General features: G+C 45.3%; 1 protein-coding gene across 1 annotated transcript; it reads right to left on the bottom strand.

Annotated features, from left to right (window-relative positions):
* Positions 1-10,129: 10,129 nt before the first annotated feature.
* On the bottom strand, positions 10,130-20,254 carry LOC147960934 (uncharacterized). The gene is made up of 6 exons (XM_087533593.1): positions 20,138-20,254; positions 19,492-19,793; positions 18,716-19,406; positions 18,554-18,634; positions 18,325-18,473; positions 10,130-10,526 (listed from the first exon to the last, which is right to left on the bottom strand). Exons 1-6 carry the CDS (start codon positions 20,252-20,254, stop codon positions 10,130-10,132), a joined length of 1,737 nt encoding a protein of 578 aa, XP_087389719.1.
* Between the last annotated feature and the right edge of the window lie 1,380 nt (positions 20,255-21,634).

The following is a 21,634-nucleotide window of genomic DNA, read 5'->3' as shown; positions in this document are numbered from 1 at the left end:
AAGTTTTAAGGGGAGATATTTGATGGCGTGTAGATCGTCACTGCGAGCCATGTAAATGTGGAGAAGAAAATCTTCAATCCGGACTGCGGGATCTAGGAACTGATGTTCCATTTCTTCGTCAGTGAAGCATAGGGGGTGTGTGGCGCCTCTGTACCGGGCGACATCACAGTGTAATTCGAACGGAGGCCGTATGCGGTTTTTGGCCCGTGCGAGGTTGTGTCTGTTCTGCCAGGTCGGATGGCCATCCTCGCGCATTGGAGCATGCCCCCTCGATCCATAGATTGATCTTGTCAGACCGGCTCTACTGTCCAGGTCCTTGCATAAGTCATAGGTATAGCCCGGGGCCGTTACCTCCTTGCCTTGATGACGGGGTGGCACGGGCTGGTGTTCGGCATGAGTAGCCGGTCTGTCCCATCCACGTGGCTGTCGGTCGGGCTCGTCAGCAGTTTTATGCTTTGGCGGTATGGGCTCAAGGGCCCCGTCATCAAATTGAGGCAGTAGCTTGCGCTTCGGGTAACTCTTAGTTGGGCGTTCGAGGCCGTATTCCTCGGCAGCCAGGACGTTAGTCCATCTATCATTGAGTAGATCCTGATCAGCTCGAAGCTGGTTCTCCATCTTTTCAGGCTTCTTGTAGTGGCGATTAACCGGAGTTTAAAGCGCTCTTGCTCGAGGGGTTCCTCCGGCACGATGAAATCTTCATCGCTGAGGCTCACATCCTCTTCAGAGATCGGTAGGTAATTATTGTCCTCCGAGCCCTCGTTCCCGATAGGATCATCAGGATTAACTTGCCCATCCTCCCAATCATCATGTTCGGATGTTGGCTCGACAGGGGCTTCGGGGTCTTCAGCATTCTCCGGAGTGTTATTTTCTTCGGTGTCGGTATTGCGGTCTTTTTGGAGATGTGATTTTGAGCAGCGCCGCTGACGTCGACGTTTTGGAGGTGCTTCGACAGGCTGGTCCTCAACCGGATCCTTCTTGTCGTCGTCGTCATCCACTTTAGGTGTATCCACCATGTATACGTCATATGTGGAGGTGGCCGTCCAACATCCGGTAACTGGAGGGTCTTGGCCTTGTTCGTCTCCGGCATCGTCGTCCATACCGTCGATGTCTTCGGAGGCGTAGTCCAGCATGTCGGTTATATCTTCAACAGTAGCTATGAAGTGGGTGGTGGGTGGGACGTAAAATTCCCCGCTCTCAGCCCCTGGTCCGGGCTGGGTGTAATTCGGAAACGATTCCTCTGTACTGGCGAGGGATCACACTAAGTCCACATCCTCATTTAGGAGTGAGTTTTGGACAGAGAAGCGAGAGTCCGCCGGGCTGGCCGGGACAAGAGCCGCTTGGCCGCGCCCATTCAACTCGACCTCAAGAGTTCGGATTTAGAATCCGAAGGAGAGTACGGCGCTCTAGCGACAAGGGGAGTCATGTTCATCTTTAGGTCTGCTGATGACGCCATCCCCTCCGGATCCAGTGGTCTGCTCTGGATCTAAGGCCAGAACGGTAGTCGGGGCCGTGAATCCCTCGATGATCAAGTCTCCTCAGATATCGGCGACGTAGTTTAGGTTCCCGAAACTGATCTGATGACTAGGGGCATGGCTGCAATCTGTTCAAGGTGGCCAATCGAGTTGGCGCATAGTGCGAAGCCGCCGAATACAAAGATTTGGCTAGGGAGGAAAGTCTCCTCTGAAACAGCATCATTGTAGATGGTCAAACGAGCCATCGAACCTTCCGTCGACAACATAGAGGAACTCTCAATGAAAGCACCAATATCGGTGTCAAAACTGGCAGATCTCGGGTAGGGGGTCCCGAACTGTGCGTTTAAGGATCGAAGGTAACAGCAGGTAGGGGACACGATGTTTACCTAGGTCCGGGCCCTCTTAATGGAGGTAATACCCTACTTCCTGCTTGATTGACTATGATGAGTATAGGGGTTACAAGAGTTGATCTACCACGAGATCGTAATGGCTAAACCCTAGATGTCAGGCCTGTATGATTATGAGTGCCTCTACCGACTAAACCCTTTGGTTTATATAGACACCGAAGGGGCCTAGGGTTGTACATAGTCGGTTTACAGAGAAAAGGAATCTTCATATTCGAACGCCAAGCTTGCCTTCCGCGCCAAGGAGAATCCCATCCGGACACGGGGGAAGCCTTCTATCTCGTATCTTCATGTCCCACCAGTCTGGCCCATGTCACATAGCCCGGACGCCCGGGGACCCCCTAATCCAGGACTCCCTCAGGCACAGCCATGGGGGCAGGGCGCGTCCTCCACCCTTGTGGATGGCAGGTGGCCCCCCTGTGGTGCTTTCTTCGCCCAATATTTTTTTATTCCCAAAATATTCTCCGTGAAGTTTCAGGACTTTTGGAGTTGTGCAGAATAGGTCTCTAATATCTGCTCCTTTTCTAGTCCAGAACCCCAGCTGCCGGCATTCTCCCTCTTCATGTAAACCTTATAAAATAAGAGAGAAGAGAGATAATTATTGTGATATAATGTGTAGTAACAGCCCATAATGCCATAAATGTCAATATAAAAGCATGATGCAAAATGGACGTATCAGGCATCCCAATAAACAATCGTATCTTTCAAAATATCAATGCTAAAGAAAGCTATCTCTACAGAATCATATAGTCTTGTCATGTTCTGTGTTCTTAACACAAAATATTTATCATGCACAACTCCGATGACAAGCCGAGCAATTGGTTCATACTTTTTAACGCGCTTCAGCTTTTTCAACCCTCACTCATACATGAGCGCAAGCCATGGATATAGCATTATGGGTGGAATGGAGTATCATGATAGGGGTAAATATAGAGAAGACAAAAAAGTAAGAAAGTCTCACATCGACGCGGCTAACGAACGGGCTATGGAAATGCCATCAATTGATATCAATGCAAGGAGTAGGGATTGCCATGCAACAGATGCACTAAGAGCTATAAGTGCATGAAAGGTCAATATGAAAACTAAGTGTGTGTGCATCTAATCCTACCAGGGCGCGCCCTGATATCTTGTGGGGGTTGTGGGCTCCCGTTTGCATTGATTCCAAGTCCAAAAAATCACATATATTCCAAAATAATTCTCCGTAAAATTCTATTGCATTTGGACTTCGTTTGATATGGATATTCTGTGAAACAAAAAACATGCAAAAAAGCAGAAACTCGCACTGGGCATATAATATATAAAAAAAAAATTAATAATATTAATAATAAATTCTCTAATTATTATCTATATTTAAATAATAATAATCATATAATAATTTATAATGAAATTATAATTTATAATTATTGGCATGAAACAATAAAAATTTATAGATACGACAGAGACATATCAAGTTCCTGCTTGATTTATCAACATGATCCAATATGGTGTAGTGTACTTTAAGTGAACACATAGAAAATATGGGCATGGAGGCAACCACATAGTTGATGTATGTGAGCCTGCCAGAATGGTTCATAAATCCAGCCACTCCAGATAGTCTCTTGTCAATCTTGGAGATTACTGGAATAAGATCTTGAACTGTGGGCTTGGTAGTGCCCATAGGGTAACCCAGATAGGTAAATGGCAGGCTCTCTACCTTGCATCCAAAAGAATTTGCCAGCATAGAGACTGATTGCCGATCAATATTAATAGGGATCATGGAGGACTTGCTGAAGTTAACAGAGAGACCAATAGATAGACTAAATAAATGGAGTAAATATTTCAGATGCATAAGCTAGTCTTCGTTAGCTGGCATTATCATTAGAGTGTCATCAGCATATTGGATGATTGGATAGTCCTGACCATAAGAATGATCAATAGGTAGAGAAATTTCACCATTTGCCCAAGCAACACTAATAACAGATTGAAGCAGGTCAGCAGCAATAACATATAGGAGTGGTGAATGAGTATCACCTTGCCTAACTCCTCTTATGCATATAATTTTTTTACCTGCAACTCCATTAAGAAGAAGAACAGTAGAAGTAGAGTGTAATATGTTGGACACCCAATTGATCCATCTAGGCCCAAATCCTTTGGCCTTGAGCATAGCAATAATAGCCTTATAATCTCTTGTCAAATGCCTTTTCAAAATCCAGCTTGAGAATGATGATAGGTTTTTTTGATTGATGGCATAAGTGAAGGTATTCAAAAGCATATCCTAGACAGTCTTGTATATTTCTGCCTTTGATAAATCCATATTGATTCTGATGGATAACAGTGGTGATGACCTTTTGAGCTCTGGCTGCCATTAACTTGGTGATGAATTTAAGAGGAAGACTAATCAGTGATATAGGTCTAAAGTAATTCATATTCTCAGGATTGGCAATCTTTGGTATGAGTGTGATGAATGCAGTGTTAATACTTTGAATATCACAATTACCTTCAAAGAAATCCTAAATCATAGTGTAGAAATCTTGTCTAATAATATCCCAACATTTTCTCAAAAAAGAACCATTAAAGCCATCAGGTCCTGGAGCTCTATTAGCAGGGAATTCTTTGACAACCTCATCAATTTCTTTAATTGAGAATGGTGCATCAAGTTCACCTAAGTCATGGGATTGGATGAGTTCATCAAGGATTTATGGATTTTCCCAGTCTATCTTTGTAGGATTGCCAGATGATTGCAGCTTTATGATCATGATTCTGATCTTATACTCCATCATCTCCAAGGATAGTGGTAATGTAATTTTTTCTATAGCTCTGAGTAGCCATGGCATTAAAGAAATCAGTGTTTTCATCATCAAGTTTGACACTTCTCACTTTGAATCTGGTCTTCCAATAAATTCTTTTAGTTTCCAATAGTTTAGTAGTGTGCCTCTTCAATATTTTTCTAAAATTGGATTCCATTGTAGTCAGTGTGCTCTGATCTTCAATGCCATCCAACATAGTGAGAACATATATAGTTGCATGCAACAATAGTGGTGTTAAGTCTGGATAGATTTTCACTCCACTTTTTTAGACCTAGTCTGAGGCACTTAAATATGGAAGAAACATCTTGAGCAGAATTACTCAATTGCTGATTTCTGTTCCAACATTGTATCACAGTCACATAAAATCCATCAAATTCAAACTAGTAGTTTTCAAATCTGAAAATGGAGGCCCTTGGTATGTCACTGCCAATTTGAATGTGAATGGGGATATGGTCAGATGATACTCTTGCAAGAGGATGTGCCATTGTATTTGGGAATGATAATGTCCAATTTGTAGAACTAAAAATCTAGTCTAACTTTTCCAAAAGTGGGAGATATTGCATATTGCTCCAAGTGAAATTTCTTCCTTTTAGTGGGATTTCCACTAGATACAATTGTTGTATAAGGCTATTGAACATTAGCATGTTATTTGTGTCCCCACCAGGTATGTTTCTATCATGAGGGCTTCTGATCAGATTAAAATCCTCAACTAAAATCCAATGATCCATTTGTGAGGCATCCACATTGTCCATCTAATTAAAAAAACAATTATTTCTTCATTTTGACCAGGACCATAAACAGTGGTGATATAAAAAATGTGCCCAGACCAATTGCAAACCAACTTGACAGTAATTTGAAAGTTGGACTGACTGATGATAGATCCACTGAAAAGGTTACCATTCCAAATAGTAATTAGACTACCGAAGAGTCCCATAGATGGGATGTATGCATATTGGTTATTATATCTTCTGGGTGAGAAGCTTCCAAGATATGCCAGATCAAAAGTGTCTCTTTTTATTTCTTGAATACATATAATGCCACAGTTACTCTCATCAATTCTAGCCCTCAGGTCATCCCATCTAGTTTGAGAATTAATCCCTCTAACATTCCAGTTGAGAATGTTTCATGTTTTATTCATTGATAAAAGGATTGTGATGGGGTTCATATGTGGGAGATGAATTAATCATCCCTTTCACAACTAGGAGCTGGTGCACGCATTGGTAAGCAGTAATAACCCAAGAGTTTAAACTTGACCTCATTGAACAGTATAACAGATCATTATCAACCTGACCATTCAGACTTCTCATAAAGTGAAGCAATAAGCATAGCATAGGGGTCCAGTAAATCAGAACAGAGGTACTAAAAAACTAGTAGCTACGAGTGAAAGCTACACGCTAAAGATCAGTTTAATATCGAAAACATCAGTTATTTGTGAAGAAATGGATAAAAATGGATGTATCTAAATCTAAAATACGTCTAGTTACATTTATTTTTCCGACAAGTATTTCCGGATGGAGAGAATATCTCTTAAGCCATCGATGTTTAATTTTAGAAAGTAGACTCTTAATTATGAACTCCTTTTGTAGAAATAAGTACATGTGCTTAAAAAAAACTTCATTTGTTTTAAGCACCTTGCTTTGTAGAAAGTCTTAATCCCGCGCTTAAATAACATGCAGATATACCTAAGGCAAAATGATACTCACGTGCGTATTTGAACAGGCCAAATGGCATGTAGTACGTACATAGAAAACGAGAGTGGCGTAGTACGACTCAAGAATAACCTGACAAGTATACACACATCGAGGCGGCTAACTCTGGGTATAGCGAGACTTGGAGAGTTCATCTCATCTGCGCAACCTCCTTGAACCGTTCCAGCGCATCAAATTTAACGTTGTTTAATTTAATTTAGTTTCTTATAAGAGGTAGACATATACCATGGACTACAAACCAACCGCAGAACCGAGTCGACCTGGCCAGGTTTTTGGCGCCGATCGAGCTGGGGAATGGGGGTTAATAGCGACTAGTAAGTTACTTACTCCTCAATCAACCCATACTTGTGTCTCTTGGCATGACATCTCAACACGACAACTTGTCATCATCGTGGGTACAGTACAAAACAAAGGCAACCACAGCCAAATCATTACAAAAAAGATGAATAAAACAGGTACGACTAAGTCGACCTCATCCAGAGCAACGCCTTCTGGAAGGGTACACAACCTAAAGCCTATCATCGCCAACTCTATAAATCTGTTGGCTTGACATTTCAACGCAGCAATCTATCGTCCTCGTGATCATTTTTTTATATATACATGGGCGTCCGGGTTTGCATACTACAAATACACAATTGCCCTCGGCTGTTTTAATAATATGCAGGACTGGTTTGAGGTTTAGTCTTGTTTGGGAGAAGGGAACAAACTTAGATGTATCAAACTTTATCTACATACACGAGCATTGACTTCTATTTTTTGTTCTTCCATTTGTTTAAATTGCACATCATCTTGACAAAGAAAAAGGATTTGACGGCTAAAATTCAGTACACCTGCTTCGGTGTTGGGACAACTTAGCCCAGAGACGTGTAGGCTTGAAGTTTTCATTCATATATAGATGACGATTTGTTTAAACGCCAATGTTTGATTGCATATCATAAGATGGTGGTATACTCCTTCCTCTCGTTGTTTTCCGAGTAATCATGTGGTACCCGGTCCTCAACTGCCACCTCGGGCGATTCGGATTGGGGGTAGATAGTCATCAGCACCAAATATAATTAATCGCTACAAAATTGGAACCTTTTCTCTTACGGTCCTTCCTTCGTTCCAACAGAAAATACTGCTCACATATAAGATCATCCAATAAAGAGTGTTCTGTTCATTGTCATTTCTGATTATCTTTTCATGCACAGAGTGGTTAGCACACCTGGTGCCATATCGGTTGGCTTACATTTTCATTTGAATAGCCATATGCATCGTTAAATATGCACTGATTAGTGCATGTATTTTGTCTCCAGCTCCCTTTGCCGAAATAGAAATGTTGTTGACTAAACTAAATATATATTAGTATGTCAATATCATCTACAGGTAGATAATGTCATTTTCCCCGTTGCCTTTCGAGCTCCTCTAGGTGTCACAATCATGCACATTTGTCCTGTTTAGCATGAACGCTTGTGATTCACCGGCCCCTTAATATTGCACAACCGGCAAAAAGATAATCGAGATATGGTTAACCATCAGCCTCACCCTATCCTTACGTATGTCCACTTCTTTTTCTCGCGTGTCCACGGTCCCTCATGGTACCACGACATTTCTTCTTGTATGTCCACTTCTCCTCTGTCAACTTCACAGTGTGATTCCTGACAAAGAAAAAAAAAACTTCATGCCATGATTCCTTCATTCATCTGTGAGTAGTAGCAAAATAAATAAAAAGGCGAGGGATACAGAAAGGAAAGCCACCACGCCGATGCTAACAGCTACTACTGAATAGGCCCTTGTTCCTTCCAAAGATTTTTCAGTGGTTCACGTACGTGTAGTTTGGTGGTTTGGTGGATGCATGGGTTGGCTGCCAAAGCTTGGTTATTGTAGCTTAGTGTGCATCTGGCTGTGGATTTGGCTATATATAGACAGGAAAGAAAAGCTGGAGCGGAGTTAGCCCCAATTGAGGACCTGTTCGGATTCCCTCTGCTCCACAACTCCACTCTTGGAGCGGGAAGAGCAGCGCCAAACGCATTAACTCCACGGAGTCGGAAGCCTGGAGTGGAGCAGTCTGCAGTTCAATTTTCTGGAGCAGCTAAAACCGAGCTCTGCAGATCCAGAAAGTGAAGGAGTTTGTGGAAATTACAGTAGCCTGCCACCGATAAGTGAAATATAACGGTTCGTGCGATCTATCTCTCTCTCTCTCCCGCTCGTACGCTCAGCTTCACTTGGGCCAGCTTTTCGAGACGAAAAGCCTAGTTAGCAAAGGGAGACAGAGTTCAGCTGCCGAACACGTTTTAGACCGGAAAAATCTCAGCGGGAGCGGGAGCCAGGTAGCGGAGCACGGATTTAAATATTTGGAGGAGCTAGGCTATTGCCGAACAGGCCCTGAGTTTGCAAAATTCCCCGAGGCATATGTGTAGTGCCCGTGGATTTTGTTTTTGAGGTTTATCACAATCTTTTACTTGATTGCGGCAAGGCGCAATTCAACGCTTTTACCATCGGAAATTCGTCCGAGCTTTTACATTGGCCTTATGTATAGTAGTAGTTACTTCATCCATTAGTAAGCGATGTCAAACGATGTTTCATCTGTTTGGCCATTATAAATTAGAAAAGTTGAGCTGGATGTTTTTGAGCAAGTCATCTATTTACGAACAGAGGTAGTACAATTAAGCACCTATCATAATTTATTTATTGTTATCAGGAGTAACTTTCTCCAACGTCTTTGCATGGAAAATGAGAAAAGAGTTAATTACGCATACAGTACACCAACTTGCATTGCCGGAACAGTTTCATACAAGAACTTGCAAAATGACTCAACTGGTCACTAAACTTGGTTTGCGGGAACAATTTCATACAAACTAGTCCGAAACACCTGTGTGTCACGCCATGTCGGATGCCACGTCAGCAGGGAGGCACTTTCACGTTGCAGGAACATTTACAGGAATCTCCCCACTGTATGTTAAAATTATGTGACGCGGGGGTCCTCAGTCTCTGTAAAATCCCCATCTCTCTTAACACTCAGCGGCTGTATACCTGAATGTTAGGTCTGACTCCCATCACCCCCTTATTTATTTATATTTTTCTCTGTTATATAGCATGTCCATCAGCAAAGAATTCGGTTCTACAAAAGTGAACATCAATCGATAGCATGTACTGCAGCAGAAAATTCAGTTGTACAAAAACTGAATAGCAGTAACTATTGATCTAGGCATTTGTAAACAAATATACAGCAGAAAGAAAGACTAAACCTGAATGTTGCTCTAGGCAAAATTCAGTTCGGGTATGGTCAGACTGCAATACATGCTCTGCCTTGACATTCTTGACAATAATAAAGTACATACAAGTGTGACCTTTCTAAACAAAATTCAGAGATAAAAAAGCTATGTTCCTGCTGGTAGAATAATCTACGATACATGCTCATTTCCTGACATTCTTACCAACAATAAATTTCTTACAAATATGATCTAAACAAAATTCAGAGATAAGAATGCTATGTTCCTGATGGTAGAAAATCTGAAATGCATGTTCTTTTCCTGACATTCTTAACAGCGACAAAACCGCAATACATAGCATGTTTCCTAGCATTCGAAACAACGATAAAACAGTAAAAAACAAAACCACTCCGAGGTTTAGACATTCAGAAGTTCAGAATATTTAGAACATTACAAAATGAAGGGCTTAGCAGGTTCTCGTCAAGACATGCATAACAGTAATGGTTTTAGAGCATAACAAAATGAAGGTCTTATCAAGTTCGGACTTGGAACTTTGCTAACATCCTATTAAACATGACCGGTTGGCGCATTTTGGGTTATATCGATCTCTTCTGAAGCATTAAGGTCAGGGGTTGCTTCTGCATTTAGATCTGGAAAGGATCTATCTCTCATGCCTCCATCTTCTCCAAACAAAAGGTGGATCCGGCCCCTTCCACCAACTGTTCCACCACCACTTGCTCCACCTCTTGCAACATTGCTTCCCACCCCACTTCCTCCACCTCTTGCAGCATTTCTTCCCCCTCTTCCACCACGTATTGCATCATTGTTTCCACCTCTTCCACCACTTCCTGCAGCATTGTTTCCCCATGTTCCACCACCTCTTGAAGCATTGCTTCCCCCACTTTTCACTTTCTTAGTTTTTCCTCTCCTTGCAGTACAACTGATTTCTCCCTCATCTAGAGCCCTTGCGACCGCTAAATGAAGTGTACGAGAGTTTGAAATGAGGGCGACTGGGGCGACTCCCCGGGCGACCGCGGAGGCCTCCGCCGCGCCGTGTCCTCCTGCGGCGGCTGCTCGGGCGGGCATCGGCGGCCGCTTCTGGGCCCTGTTGGCTACGGACGAGGAGGATGCCGACGGAGATAGCGACGACTCAGAGGGTTCGCCGCCGTCGCCTACGCCTTCGGATTTGATTTGTGATTTATTTCATGCAGGTTATGACGAAGATGAGGTGGCCACTACCGTAGACACGGTTGTGCTGGTGGAGGATCCGGCGCGGGTTGGGCTTCTTCCGGACGAGAGGAAGGAATTGGTGCGCCGTGTCGTTCACCGGAGAAATGCGGCATCGGCGGTCAGGCCGTGGAAGGGACCTTTACCTAAGGTACGCCTTCCAAACCTCACGTTGTTCGATTTAATTCATCCGGATTCGTGGACGGTGGTTAAGAAGAGAAGGCCGGATCGCCGGTTCAGAGCCGGATCGCTGCCGGCGGCGGCGGCTGTGGTGCCGTTGCGGTCGCCGATCGGGATCCGCCAAGCTCGCACCGAGCGCTTGAACCAGCGGTTGGGCCGGTTTGGGCCGGATTCCTCTTGCGTTGACGCTATGCGTGTTGGGCCGGTGATGGCTGGGTATGAGGCCCAGGACGTACCAGGCGCCACATGCATAACCACGGACGCTGCATGCACAGACGTGATTGATTCTTCGTGTGCGTGCGTGGCTGCGTCTTCGCTTAGGGTTCGTCGGCGCGGGACGCCTTTTCTTCCTCTGTGCGGTCCTGGCCGCGCCCGCCGGATTCCTCCGCTGTGTGCGATGGCCGGCCGAGGATCGGGTGGGCTGCCGGCGGCGAAGTCCCAAGCGGCTGCGAGCAGAGCCGGGGCTGTCGTGCCGCCGCCGCCTGGGGGGTCTGGACGTGGGGCCACCGGCGCGGGACTTAGCGCAGCCGGGGCTGGCCTAGCTGTAGCCGGCGCTGGACGCGGTACTCCAGCCCCGGCCATGGCCTCGGGACAGGCGAGTGGCAACCTTGGGCCGCAGACGCCAGTGCTTGCGGCTGCCAGGCCGCCGGCGTTACCTGCGGGAAGAGGAGGACCCGCTGGTCACCGACCTGCGGGGCCAACACCTGCCAGGCCGCCAGTGCTACCCGCGGGAAAGGGGGGCCCCGCTGGTCCGCGGCCTCCGGGACTAACGCCTTCGGTTGCTTCTGCCTTGGGTCGTGGCGGCGGGTCTGGCCTCAGACCTGTGGTGCCGCCGCCGCACTATGTCGCGAGGCCGACTCAGACCCGGTCGGGGCCTTCGCAGACTAGGCAAAGTTCGACAGGTCGAGAATCTTTTGAGCCGCCCCGAGGTCAGTGGGGTGATGATGGTGTCGACGCATATGGAGACAAAAAGCACCGTGGTTCATCATCTACTGGTGGAGGCCGAGGCTATGCTTGGCAGAGTGATGGGTCTACTGACAGACCATTTTTGGGACCTCCTGGTGGCTTTGTCGAGGGGGCATCCGGTCCGGATCACCGCCAGAGAGGTGGATTCCGTGGACATCGGGGTGGTCGGGGTGGTGGCCGTGGGAGGTTTCGTCGACAGCCTTCGCCTCCGGCTGCTGTTGACCATGCGGCTACTGCGGTTGAGACAGATAATGTTCAGTCTACGGATCTTCCTACTCAGGCGATGGAGGTGGTAACGGCCCTGGCCAATGTTGATGTTCCGGTGCCTGGGGTTGTGGGTGAAGCGTCAGACAGGTCTGATTCCGAGAGGGCGGCCAAGTGGGCGCGCAAGAAGGAAAGGATGTTGTGTTACCGGTGTGGTGAGAAGGGCCATTTTATTGCAGAGTGCGTCGCAGAGCTGTGTGACTCGTGTGGCAAGCTTGCACATGATTCGGGAGATTGCCCGTTAGTGTGTGACCAGGCTCCATCTCTGACTATGTATGGGCTGTACTGTGCGGAGTTATTGTTCTTCGAGTCCCCGGCCGCGAGGGAGATTCGCGAGGATACACAGTGCCTGACTACCGGGATTGTGAAAGCAACTCAGGGCGAGGTGACTGAGGCTCAGATTATCCGGAGGCTTCAGGAGTTGGCACCGGGGGACTTTCAATGGGAGCTGGTCATCCTCGAAGCTAATGTCTTTAAGGTGGATTTCCCTTCTGTGGAGGATTTACAGAAACTGCTGAGTTTTGGCTTGTGTAGAGTTCCTGGTACTAAGTGTATTTTGGAGTTTCACGAGTGGACGAAGGTGGAGCCTAAAGGAAAGCCGCTTACGCAGATCTGGTTGCGGTTTTCTAGGGCCCCATCTAAGCCTCTGCAGGACGTTCGAGTTGTAGCCAGTATGGGTATCATGGTTGGAAAGACGGAGAGAGTGGATATGGCTTTCACTCGGGCTCATGGAGTGGCTCGGATGTTGGTGAGTGTTCTGAATGTTGATTTCGTGCCTGATGTGGTTCACTGGACATATAGGGGAGAGGTATTCCCGCTCGACATAGAGTTTGAGGACGTTGAGATGTTTGCTGAAGAGGTTGCTGGGGATGATGTTGATATACACGAGAGTGATGGTGGTGCAGGAGCCAAGGGGGTGCCAGCCGAGTCTGCTCGAGAGGGGTCGACCGGGTCTCGCCCAGATGCTCAGTTGCCTGGGGAGGGGACCGGGGTTGAGCCGACACCGTCACCTTCGGTGCCCACGACGACACTGCGTTTTGGGTCCTTTGCGCCTGCTTCTGCGCCTCCCAGGCTGTGGAGTGATAGGGTAGAGACTGATGATGTGTTTGAGCACACGCTTCCTTAATTGAACTTTGCGGGGACTGTAGTTCGAGATGTAGAGCCGGAGGTCGCTCCTATTTCCCTTGCTTCACCGGTTGACGTGGCTCCGGCATTGTCATCTACGTCCGAGGTGGGCCTTGGGGGACGGGGGTCAGGGCAGGTGGCCTTGTCCTCTCCCCTCCCTATACCGACGCCGGTGACGCCGGCCACGTCGGGGCCCGCCAGCGCTAGGAGTGGGAGCCCGAGGCAGGTGGCTTCGGCTCTTCCTCCTCAGGCCCTGGCTGTGGCACCCGCGTCTCCCGTGACGCTGGGGGAGGAGGGGCTGGGGCAGGTGGCCCTAGACATCCCTTCCTCGTCTGCGGTCAGGAGGACTGCACCGTCGGTGACTTCGACGCTTCGCTCTGAGCCGGTGGGCGGGGCAGGAGGAGGGAGTGGGCAGGTGGCCCCAGTTTTCCCGTATCTTATCCTACCCGCCGGGCACTTGTCCGAGGGCATTCGGAGCCCGCAGCTTCCTCATTCTCGAGAAGAGGTTGTTGCCTTTGGCGGTATCCCAGACCCGGTCTCGACGGGGAGACGGATGAGTGCTCGCGTTCTGGACCTTCCGGAGGTGGACGATATGCAGCAGCGGTGCGCTATGAGGGCGGGCAAGCTTCACGATGCTGCGATCTCTGCTGGTATGTCCGTTAACATATCTAATTCTTTATTGCATTTTGCTCCTGAGGAGATTATTAATAATGCAAACCAATTAGGAGTTTCACTAGGCGCTACTGATAATGAAATCTCCAATTCGGTGAATGATATGTTAGATTTAGAGGCGGAGCGGGCCTTAGAGACTATTCGTAATCTTGCTGCGGTCAAACCCATGAATGATGAGGAAATTGATGCATTAGGGGTTAGAGTGCTAAATAATCTATGTGTGGATCTAGCACCTTCTAATCAGGAGTATGAGGGCGATGATGCGCCCTTAGATGATGTAGCTGTCGGTTCCGTTCAGTCCGGTTATGAGGACCGGGTGACGGAGCCCACTAAGCCAAAGCGTAAGTGGAAACGAAAGATTTATCCCGATTCTGCAGTTCGTAGGAGTGCTAGGATTCGGACTGCTAAAAAATTCCATGATGAACTATGAAAGGAATCTTTTGGAATAGCAGAGGTCTGAAGGACTTGGCTAAAAGAAGGTTTCTTGCTGAAGCTTCTCTGGAACATCGATTAGATTTCATTGCTTTATCGGAAACCGGTAGAGAGAATTTTGCGCCGCAGTTTCTTTCCTCTCTTGTGGGTGGTCTTGATTTCGATTGGCATTGCCTCCCGCCACGAGGTAGATCGGGAGGTATCTTACTGGGTGTGAGATGTGATTCCCTTGAAGTCCGGAGTGTAGTAATGGGTGACTTCGCGGTAAAGTTTCGAGTTAGGTCTAAAGTTGATGGGTTCAACTGGGCTTTGGTAGCGGTCTATGGTGCCGCTCAACCCGAGCTTAAACCGGAGTTTCTGGCGGATCTTGTTCGGATCTGTGGGTCCGAACAGCTTCCGATTTTGGTCGGGGGTGATTTCAATATCATTAGAAGGAGAGAGGAGAAAAATAATGATAACTTTGACGGCAGGTGGTCGTTTATGTTCAATACTATTATTGAAAGCTTAGATCTAAGGGAGATAGAGCTTTCTGGTAGAAAGTTTACCTGGGCTAATGCTATGCCAAACCCGACATATGAAAAGCTTGATCGGGTTCTCGCCAGCGTGGAGTGGGAACAGAAGTTCCCTCTTGTTACGGTGCAAGCTCTCACGCAGGGAATCTCCGATCACACACCATTGTTCGTTTACTCAGGGGAGCCGAACCATATGGGAAACAAAAACACCTTCTCTTTTGAGATGGCCTGGTTCGAACACGAGGGGTTCTTAGACATCATAGCCAGGGAGTGGGCCAAGGGTGTTGGAGGAAGGACGGCGGTCGAGCACTGGCAGAATAAAATTAGGCATTTGAGAAGTTTCTTACGGGGTTGGGCTAAGCACCTCAGTGGGGTGTATAAGATTGAGAAGGATAGGCTCCTCTCTCTTGTACAGGCCTTGGACGTAAAAGCCGAATCCGCGATGTTGCTGCCCGCCGAGCTCCAAGTTAAAAATGAGGCGGAGAAGAGGCTGAAAGAACTTCTCCGCGAAGAAGAATTGAAGTGGGCTTTGCATGCCAAGGTCCGCAAAGTAGTCCAAGGGGACGCGAATACTCAATTTTTTCACCTCATTGCTAATGGTAAGCACAGAAAGAAGCGGATCTTTCAGCTAGAGCAGGATGAGGGTACTATTTTAGGTCAGGATAATCTCAGAACCTATATTACCGAATACTATAGACAGTTATTTGGACCGCCGGAGGACAATTATGTGTCCCTCGATGAGTCCAGGGTTGAGGACGTGCCTCAATTGTCTGCTGCTGATAATGATATCCTGGTTGCCCCGTTCTCAGAAAAGGAGGTGTTCGATGCTATTGCACAAATGAAAAATAATAAGGCTCCCGGTCCGGATGGGCTCCCGGCTGAGTTCTATAAAAAGTGCTGGCACATTATTAAGGGGGATTTACTACCTATGTTTCATGATTTATTCTCTGGACAACTTCAATTATTTCACTTGAATTTTGGAACTATCACATTGCTCCCGAAGAAAACGGATGCTGTGAGGATTGAGCAGTTCAGGCTGATTTGCCTCCTCAATATTAGTTTCAAAATCTTCACCAAGGTCGGGACTAATAGGCTCACACAGATTGCGCAGTCTGTGGTGCAGCAATCCCAAACTGCTTTCATGCCGGACAGGAACATCCTTGAAGGGGTGGTTGTTCTTCATGAAACGCTCCATGAAATCCATTCCAAAAAATTAGATAGAGTAATTTTAAGGTGGATTTCGAAAAAGCGTATGATAAGGTTAAGTGGCCATTCCTCCAACAGGCATTGCGTATGAAAGGTTTTGATGAAGCCTGGCGCTGACATGTCGAATCATTTATGCAAAAAGGGAGTGTGGGAATTAAAGTGAATGACGACATAGGTCATTATTTCCAGACACATAAAGGCCTAAGACAAGGAGATCCGATGTCCCCTATCCTGTTTAACATTGTGGTGGATATGTTAGCAATTTTGATAGGAAGGGCTAAGGAGAATGGTCAGGTGGGTGGGTTGGTACCTCGTCTTGTTGAGGGAGGTGTTTCCATCCTTCAGTACGCCGATGATACAATCATCTTTATGGAGGATGATTTGGCCAAGGCGAGAAATATGAAGCTAGTGTTATGCCTGTTTGAACAATTGACCGGGTTAAAGATTAACTTCCATAAGAGCGAATTGTTCTGCTTTGGTAGAGCCAAAGACAACCAGGAGTCTTATAGGCAATTGTTTGGGTGCGAGTTGGGGAGTTTACCCTTCTCTTACCTTGGTATTCCGATTCACCATCTAGGCTAACAAACAGAGAATGGAAGTGCATCGAGGATCGATTTGAGAAAAAACTGAGTTGTTGGAAGGGTAAGCTCATGTCATACGGAGGCCGTTTGATATTGATTAATTCGGTGCTCACGAGTATGCCTATGTTTCTCTTATCTTTCTTTGAGGTCCCAGTTGGTGTTAGGAAACGACTGGACTTCTATCGGTCGCGTTTCTTTTGGCAGGGTGATGAACTTAAAAGAAAATACCGGCTTGCTAAATGGGACATCATCTGTAGACCGAAAGACCAAGGGGGTCTTGGTATTGAAAATCTTGAAGTTAAGAACAGATGTCTTCTTAGTAAGTGGTTGTGGAAGCTGTCTTCCGGGACTGAGGCCATGTGGGCGCAGATCCTCCGCAACAAGTACCTCCAAACTAAAACATTGTCCCAGGTCGCAGTCAGGCCGACTGATTCGCCTTTCTGGAAAGGACTAATGAAAGTCAAACAATCTATGTTCAATAGGACGAGATTTGTTATTGGAAACGGTACAAGTACACGTTTCTGGGAGGATACTTGGCTTGGTGAATCACCTTTAGCCATTCAATATCCGTCTTTATATCGGATTGCTCAACGACGTGAGGTGTTCGTGGCAACGGTATTCCAATCTGTCCCCCTTAATATTCAGTTTCGACGGTCGCTAGCGGGCAATCGTTGGGAAGAATGGCTCCATCTAGTTAGGAGACTGATGGAGGTTCGACTTTCTCACCAACCCAATATATTGCGTTGGAAGTTGACTAGTTCTGGAGTATTTACAGTTAAATCAATGTATATTGATGTTATTAATTCGAATGCTATTCCAACTTCCAAGTATGTTTGGGCTGACAAAGTTCCTTTAAAAATTAAAGTATTTATGTGGTTTGTCCATAAACAAGTTATTTTAACAAAGGACAACTTGATTAAACGCAATTGGACAGGACCTACTAGGTGTAGTTTCTGTGATCGGGATGAGACGATTAAGCATTTATTCTTTGATTGCCCGTTGGCCAAAGTTCTTTGGCGGACGGTCCATATTGCTTTTAATATTACTCCACCGACTTCGGTCAATGCTTTATTTGGGACATGGCTTAATGGGGTTGAGCCTGAATTAGCAAGACATTTTCGGGTTGGAGTTTGCGCTTTGTTATGGACTATCTGGAATTGCAGAAATGATTTGGTTTTTAACAGAACATCATGGATTCATTTTTTGCAGGTTATTTTCTGAGCTACGGCACTGATCCGTTCGTGGTCGCTACTCACTCCGATGGAGGCCAGGGAGCATTTGGTTACTGGTTCTATCCGTTGGGAGATGGTAGCTCGGGGTATCTTCAACCGGTTTGGATGGCGGTCATGTAATAGGATAGGCAATTAGTTTCCCTATCTATTGTTAGCCAGCCGGTTGTGGCATCTTTTTCGGGCTAATTTGTGTATCTAGCCGTCCGTCGCTATGTGTGAGCTGCATTTATCTTTTTCTTTTTGTTTGGCTGGAGACTGTGGAACCTTGTTGGCACTTCTTGTTATTTGGTTAATAAGATGGCCGTATGCATCGTTCTGATGCAGAGGCCGGGGAGACCCCCTTTTCGAAGAAAAAAATCTAGAGCCCTTGCTTTTCCTTTTCCCTGAGCCTTCCCCTGGTTGTAGCAGTGGTAGTTGATCTTCTCTCAGGAATGGATTCCCTAGCATTAGCTACAAATCTTGACATTTCTGGCAATGGACCAGGGTTTGTGACATTTGAAACATGGATTCTCTCCTAAAAAATATCCAGATAGAGTAGTCAGCATTCATCAATAAAAAGTGAAATAAAAGACCATGCTATATGATGTTAGCTACCTCTTGTCTCATTCTATCGACCATGCTGGTAGGCACATCCATGGGATCCATCCTTGTGTCCTCTATGTGTGTCCTGATGTCCTGCAATATCATATGGTGTGAGAAGAAATTGACAGTGCCAGATTTTGCAGAATATGAGAAATAATGTGCAACATTTCACACATTTAGAATGGAAGGGTCTTCTATTTCTTCTTCTAGCTCATTAGCTTCCCACTCCCTCTCCCTCTCCATGAACTTTTGATGGCCTTTTTTGTTGTGATCTGCTTTTCCACAAATTGAGCAGTGCATACTCACACCTTTCTTGTTCAGAGCAATGCTGCCATCCTTCTGAAGTTTTTCTTCAGGTGTTTTCTTCCTATTCTTTGGTGGCCTTCCCATCCTCTTCTTGTATACCGGTGGATGAATGATAGGACCTTCCACTTGCTCCCAAAGAGCCATGTCTCTTGTTGGCATTATATTGTGCCCATATGCTTCCAGATATGTATCTATTGTGTAGCACTTATGGACCATCTCTTCTGGATCTATCCTTTCTTCCCTAAAGCATGCAATTGAGTGGCTGCAAGGTATCCCACTTAGTTGCCATCTCTTCCAATCACAGGTCAATGCCACAATATCCACCGTGTATGTGTTGTTCCCTGATAACACAGAGAACACTCCCAACCCAGAATGACTAGGAAAACAACTAGCAGACAGTTCTATTTCCTTCTCCAATTTTTTCCTGATTTTTGGGCATATCCTTCCAGTCCACTTATTTATTGCTTCCCTTTGTTTGCTCTCATGTCTTGCCGTGATCTTACCCTTGATGCATTCCATCATTGAAATGGCAGGAAATTCCCTTGCTTCCAATATGTAGCTGCAATTGAATATAATGTGAGTAAATAATCATGAAATGCGGTCATATTCATTTGAAAGTTATAGTAATAATCTAAGTTATGTACCTGTTGTACACTTCTGACATATTGCTCAATAGGATATCACATTTTGGAAACACACTAAAGAATGCCTTCACCCACGGATTTGGTGGTTTAGCCTCTAACCAAGCATAAGCACTAGGGTTGTCCTCTCTTAGCTTTTCTCTATTCATGTTGAACTTCATCTCGTTGGTGGATCTTGCAATTGCCCAGAGATCATTTTTCAAAGTCTCTCCTTTGAAAATCCCACGAAAGTTTTGGTACAAATGTCGAACACAAAATCTATGTTTGGAATCCGGGAACACCTTTCCAACAGCATTTATTAAGCCCTATACAATAAGTTCACAAATGTTAGTAGTTACTCCCTCCGGTCCTTTTTACTCTGCATATTAGGTTTGTCCGAAGTCAATCCCATTCAACTTTGACCAAGTTTATATAAAAAATTATAAACATTCACATAACAACACCAATATCTTTAGATTCATCTTGTAATATATTTTCATATTATATTTATTAGATATTATAGATGTTAATAATTTTTAATATAAATTTGGTCAAACTTAGCAAAGTTTGACTTTCGGCAAAACCAATGTGCAGAGTAAAAAGGACCGGAGGGAGTACACATGATCTTATGCAGGAATTGTACATACCTTTTGTTTGACACATTACATACCTTTTGTTTGTCACTCATTATAGTGAATGGAGAGGTGTTCACTGTGTTTAGATCATGTTTCAATGTTGTAAGAAACCACTCCCAAGTATATGTAGATTCCACTTCAACCATTCCCATAGCAATTGGATAGATGCAGTCGTTAGGGTCTATGCCAACAGCAGTTAGTAACTGATCTTTGAATCTACTTTTTAGGTGGCATCCGTCAACAAAAATAATAGGCCTACAACCATTTAAGAAGCCTCTCTTGCAAGCATCATATGACCAATACAATGATGATAAATGATCCTTTGGCTCCTCATTTTTGTTCTCCTTAACAGGAGTAGTACTAAGAATAAAAGTACTGCCAGGATTACTTCTTCTAAGCTCTCTACCATAGTTCCACAACTGACGATATTGAGCTTCTTCATCACCATGTATCAAATCAATGCAGCTTTTCGTGCCCTTCCTAACTTCACTCTATGGGGTCTGATCTTGAACTCTCTCTGAACTTTGTTCCCAAAAGTGATCAAGTCCATCTCCTTGTTGTCTCTAAACTCATCAATGAACTTTTTCGTAAGCAGTTTGACCGACAAACACTTGGCATCCCAAGATTTCTTACAAGTGTGATTGCCATTGTATTTCTTAATTACAATGCTTCCGGTCCTGTTGTCCTTTGATGCTTTCATCATCCATGGGCAACCTGCTGAACAAAATGCATTGAACCTCACAGCCTCATTTCTACCTTTGTTAATTTTCACTCTGCTCCTCACACTATATGCAACCAAAGCAGCTCTAAGCTCTTTCATTTCACCGTAAACTTGTCCAACTTTGAAAATAGGATTATCAAGATCCACCTCTGGATTGAATGCCTTGAAAGAATACTTCAACCTTTCTAGTTCTTTCTTGGACAAATTGAGATCATCATCATCCTCGACTGGATCATCTTCTTCTATGTATTCCTTCTTTTCATTGTGGTCATTCAAACTCTCGTCCACATTCTCCTCAAAGAGGTCATCATCCCCATCCGCAACATCATAATAACTTTTATAAAAGTCATCATCCATCTCGCTGTCCTCTCCCTCCACCTCCTCTGATTCCTCTTGAAGATCTTTATCCGCTTCCTCTTCATTTTCTTCATGTACTTGCTCTTCATGAACTGGATGCACATAAGTTTTTGGCTCTGCTTCATTGATCACAACCATAGATGCACTGCTAATTCTTGAGTTGCCTTCACCAGGGTGAAAACCACTTGGCATTTTCCTTGGAGTCATTACCCTTGGGAGTTCAGGGCACCCTCTGTATATGACATCATCCCATGAAGATTTGATATGATTTCTCTCATCCACAATAACATGCAAGCTTCTGTTCTCTTTACCTGCTCTTGCCATGGCAGTAATTGCTTCTTCGTTATCCAAACAAATGATACCATCGAGCATGTCCTTCCCAGGCAAGCACCAGTAGGCATGCAGCTCAGGACTAGCAATGTCATATCCCAAATGTTGCAATACATAGTTAATC

The sequence above is a fragment of the Triticum urartu genome, chromosome 7A (genome assembly GCF_056163025.1).
Source record: "Triticum urartu cultivar PI428250 chromosome 7A, HENAU_Tu73, whole genome shotgun sequence".
NCBI lineage: Eukaryota > Viridiplantae > Streptophyta > Magnoliopsida > Poales > Poaceae > Triticum > Triticum urartu.
The sequence above is the reverse complement of the archived record's forward strand: the minus strand, read 5'-3'. Positions and strand labels throughout refer to the sequence as shown.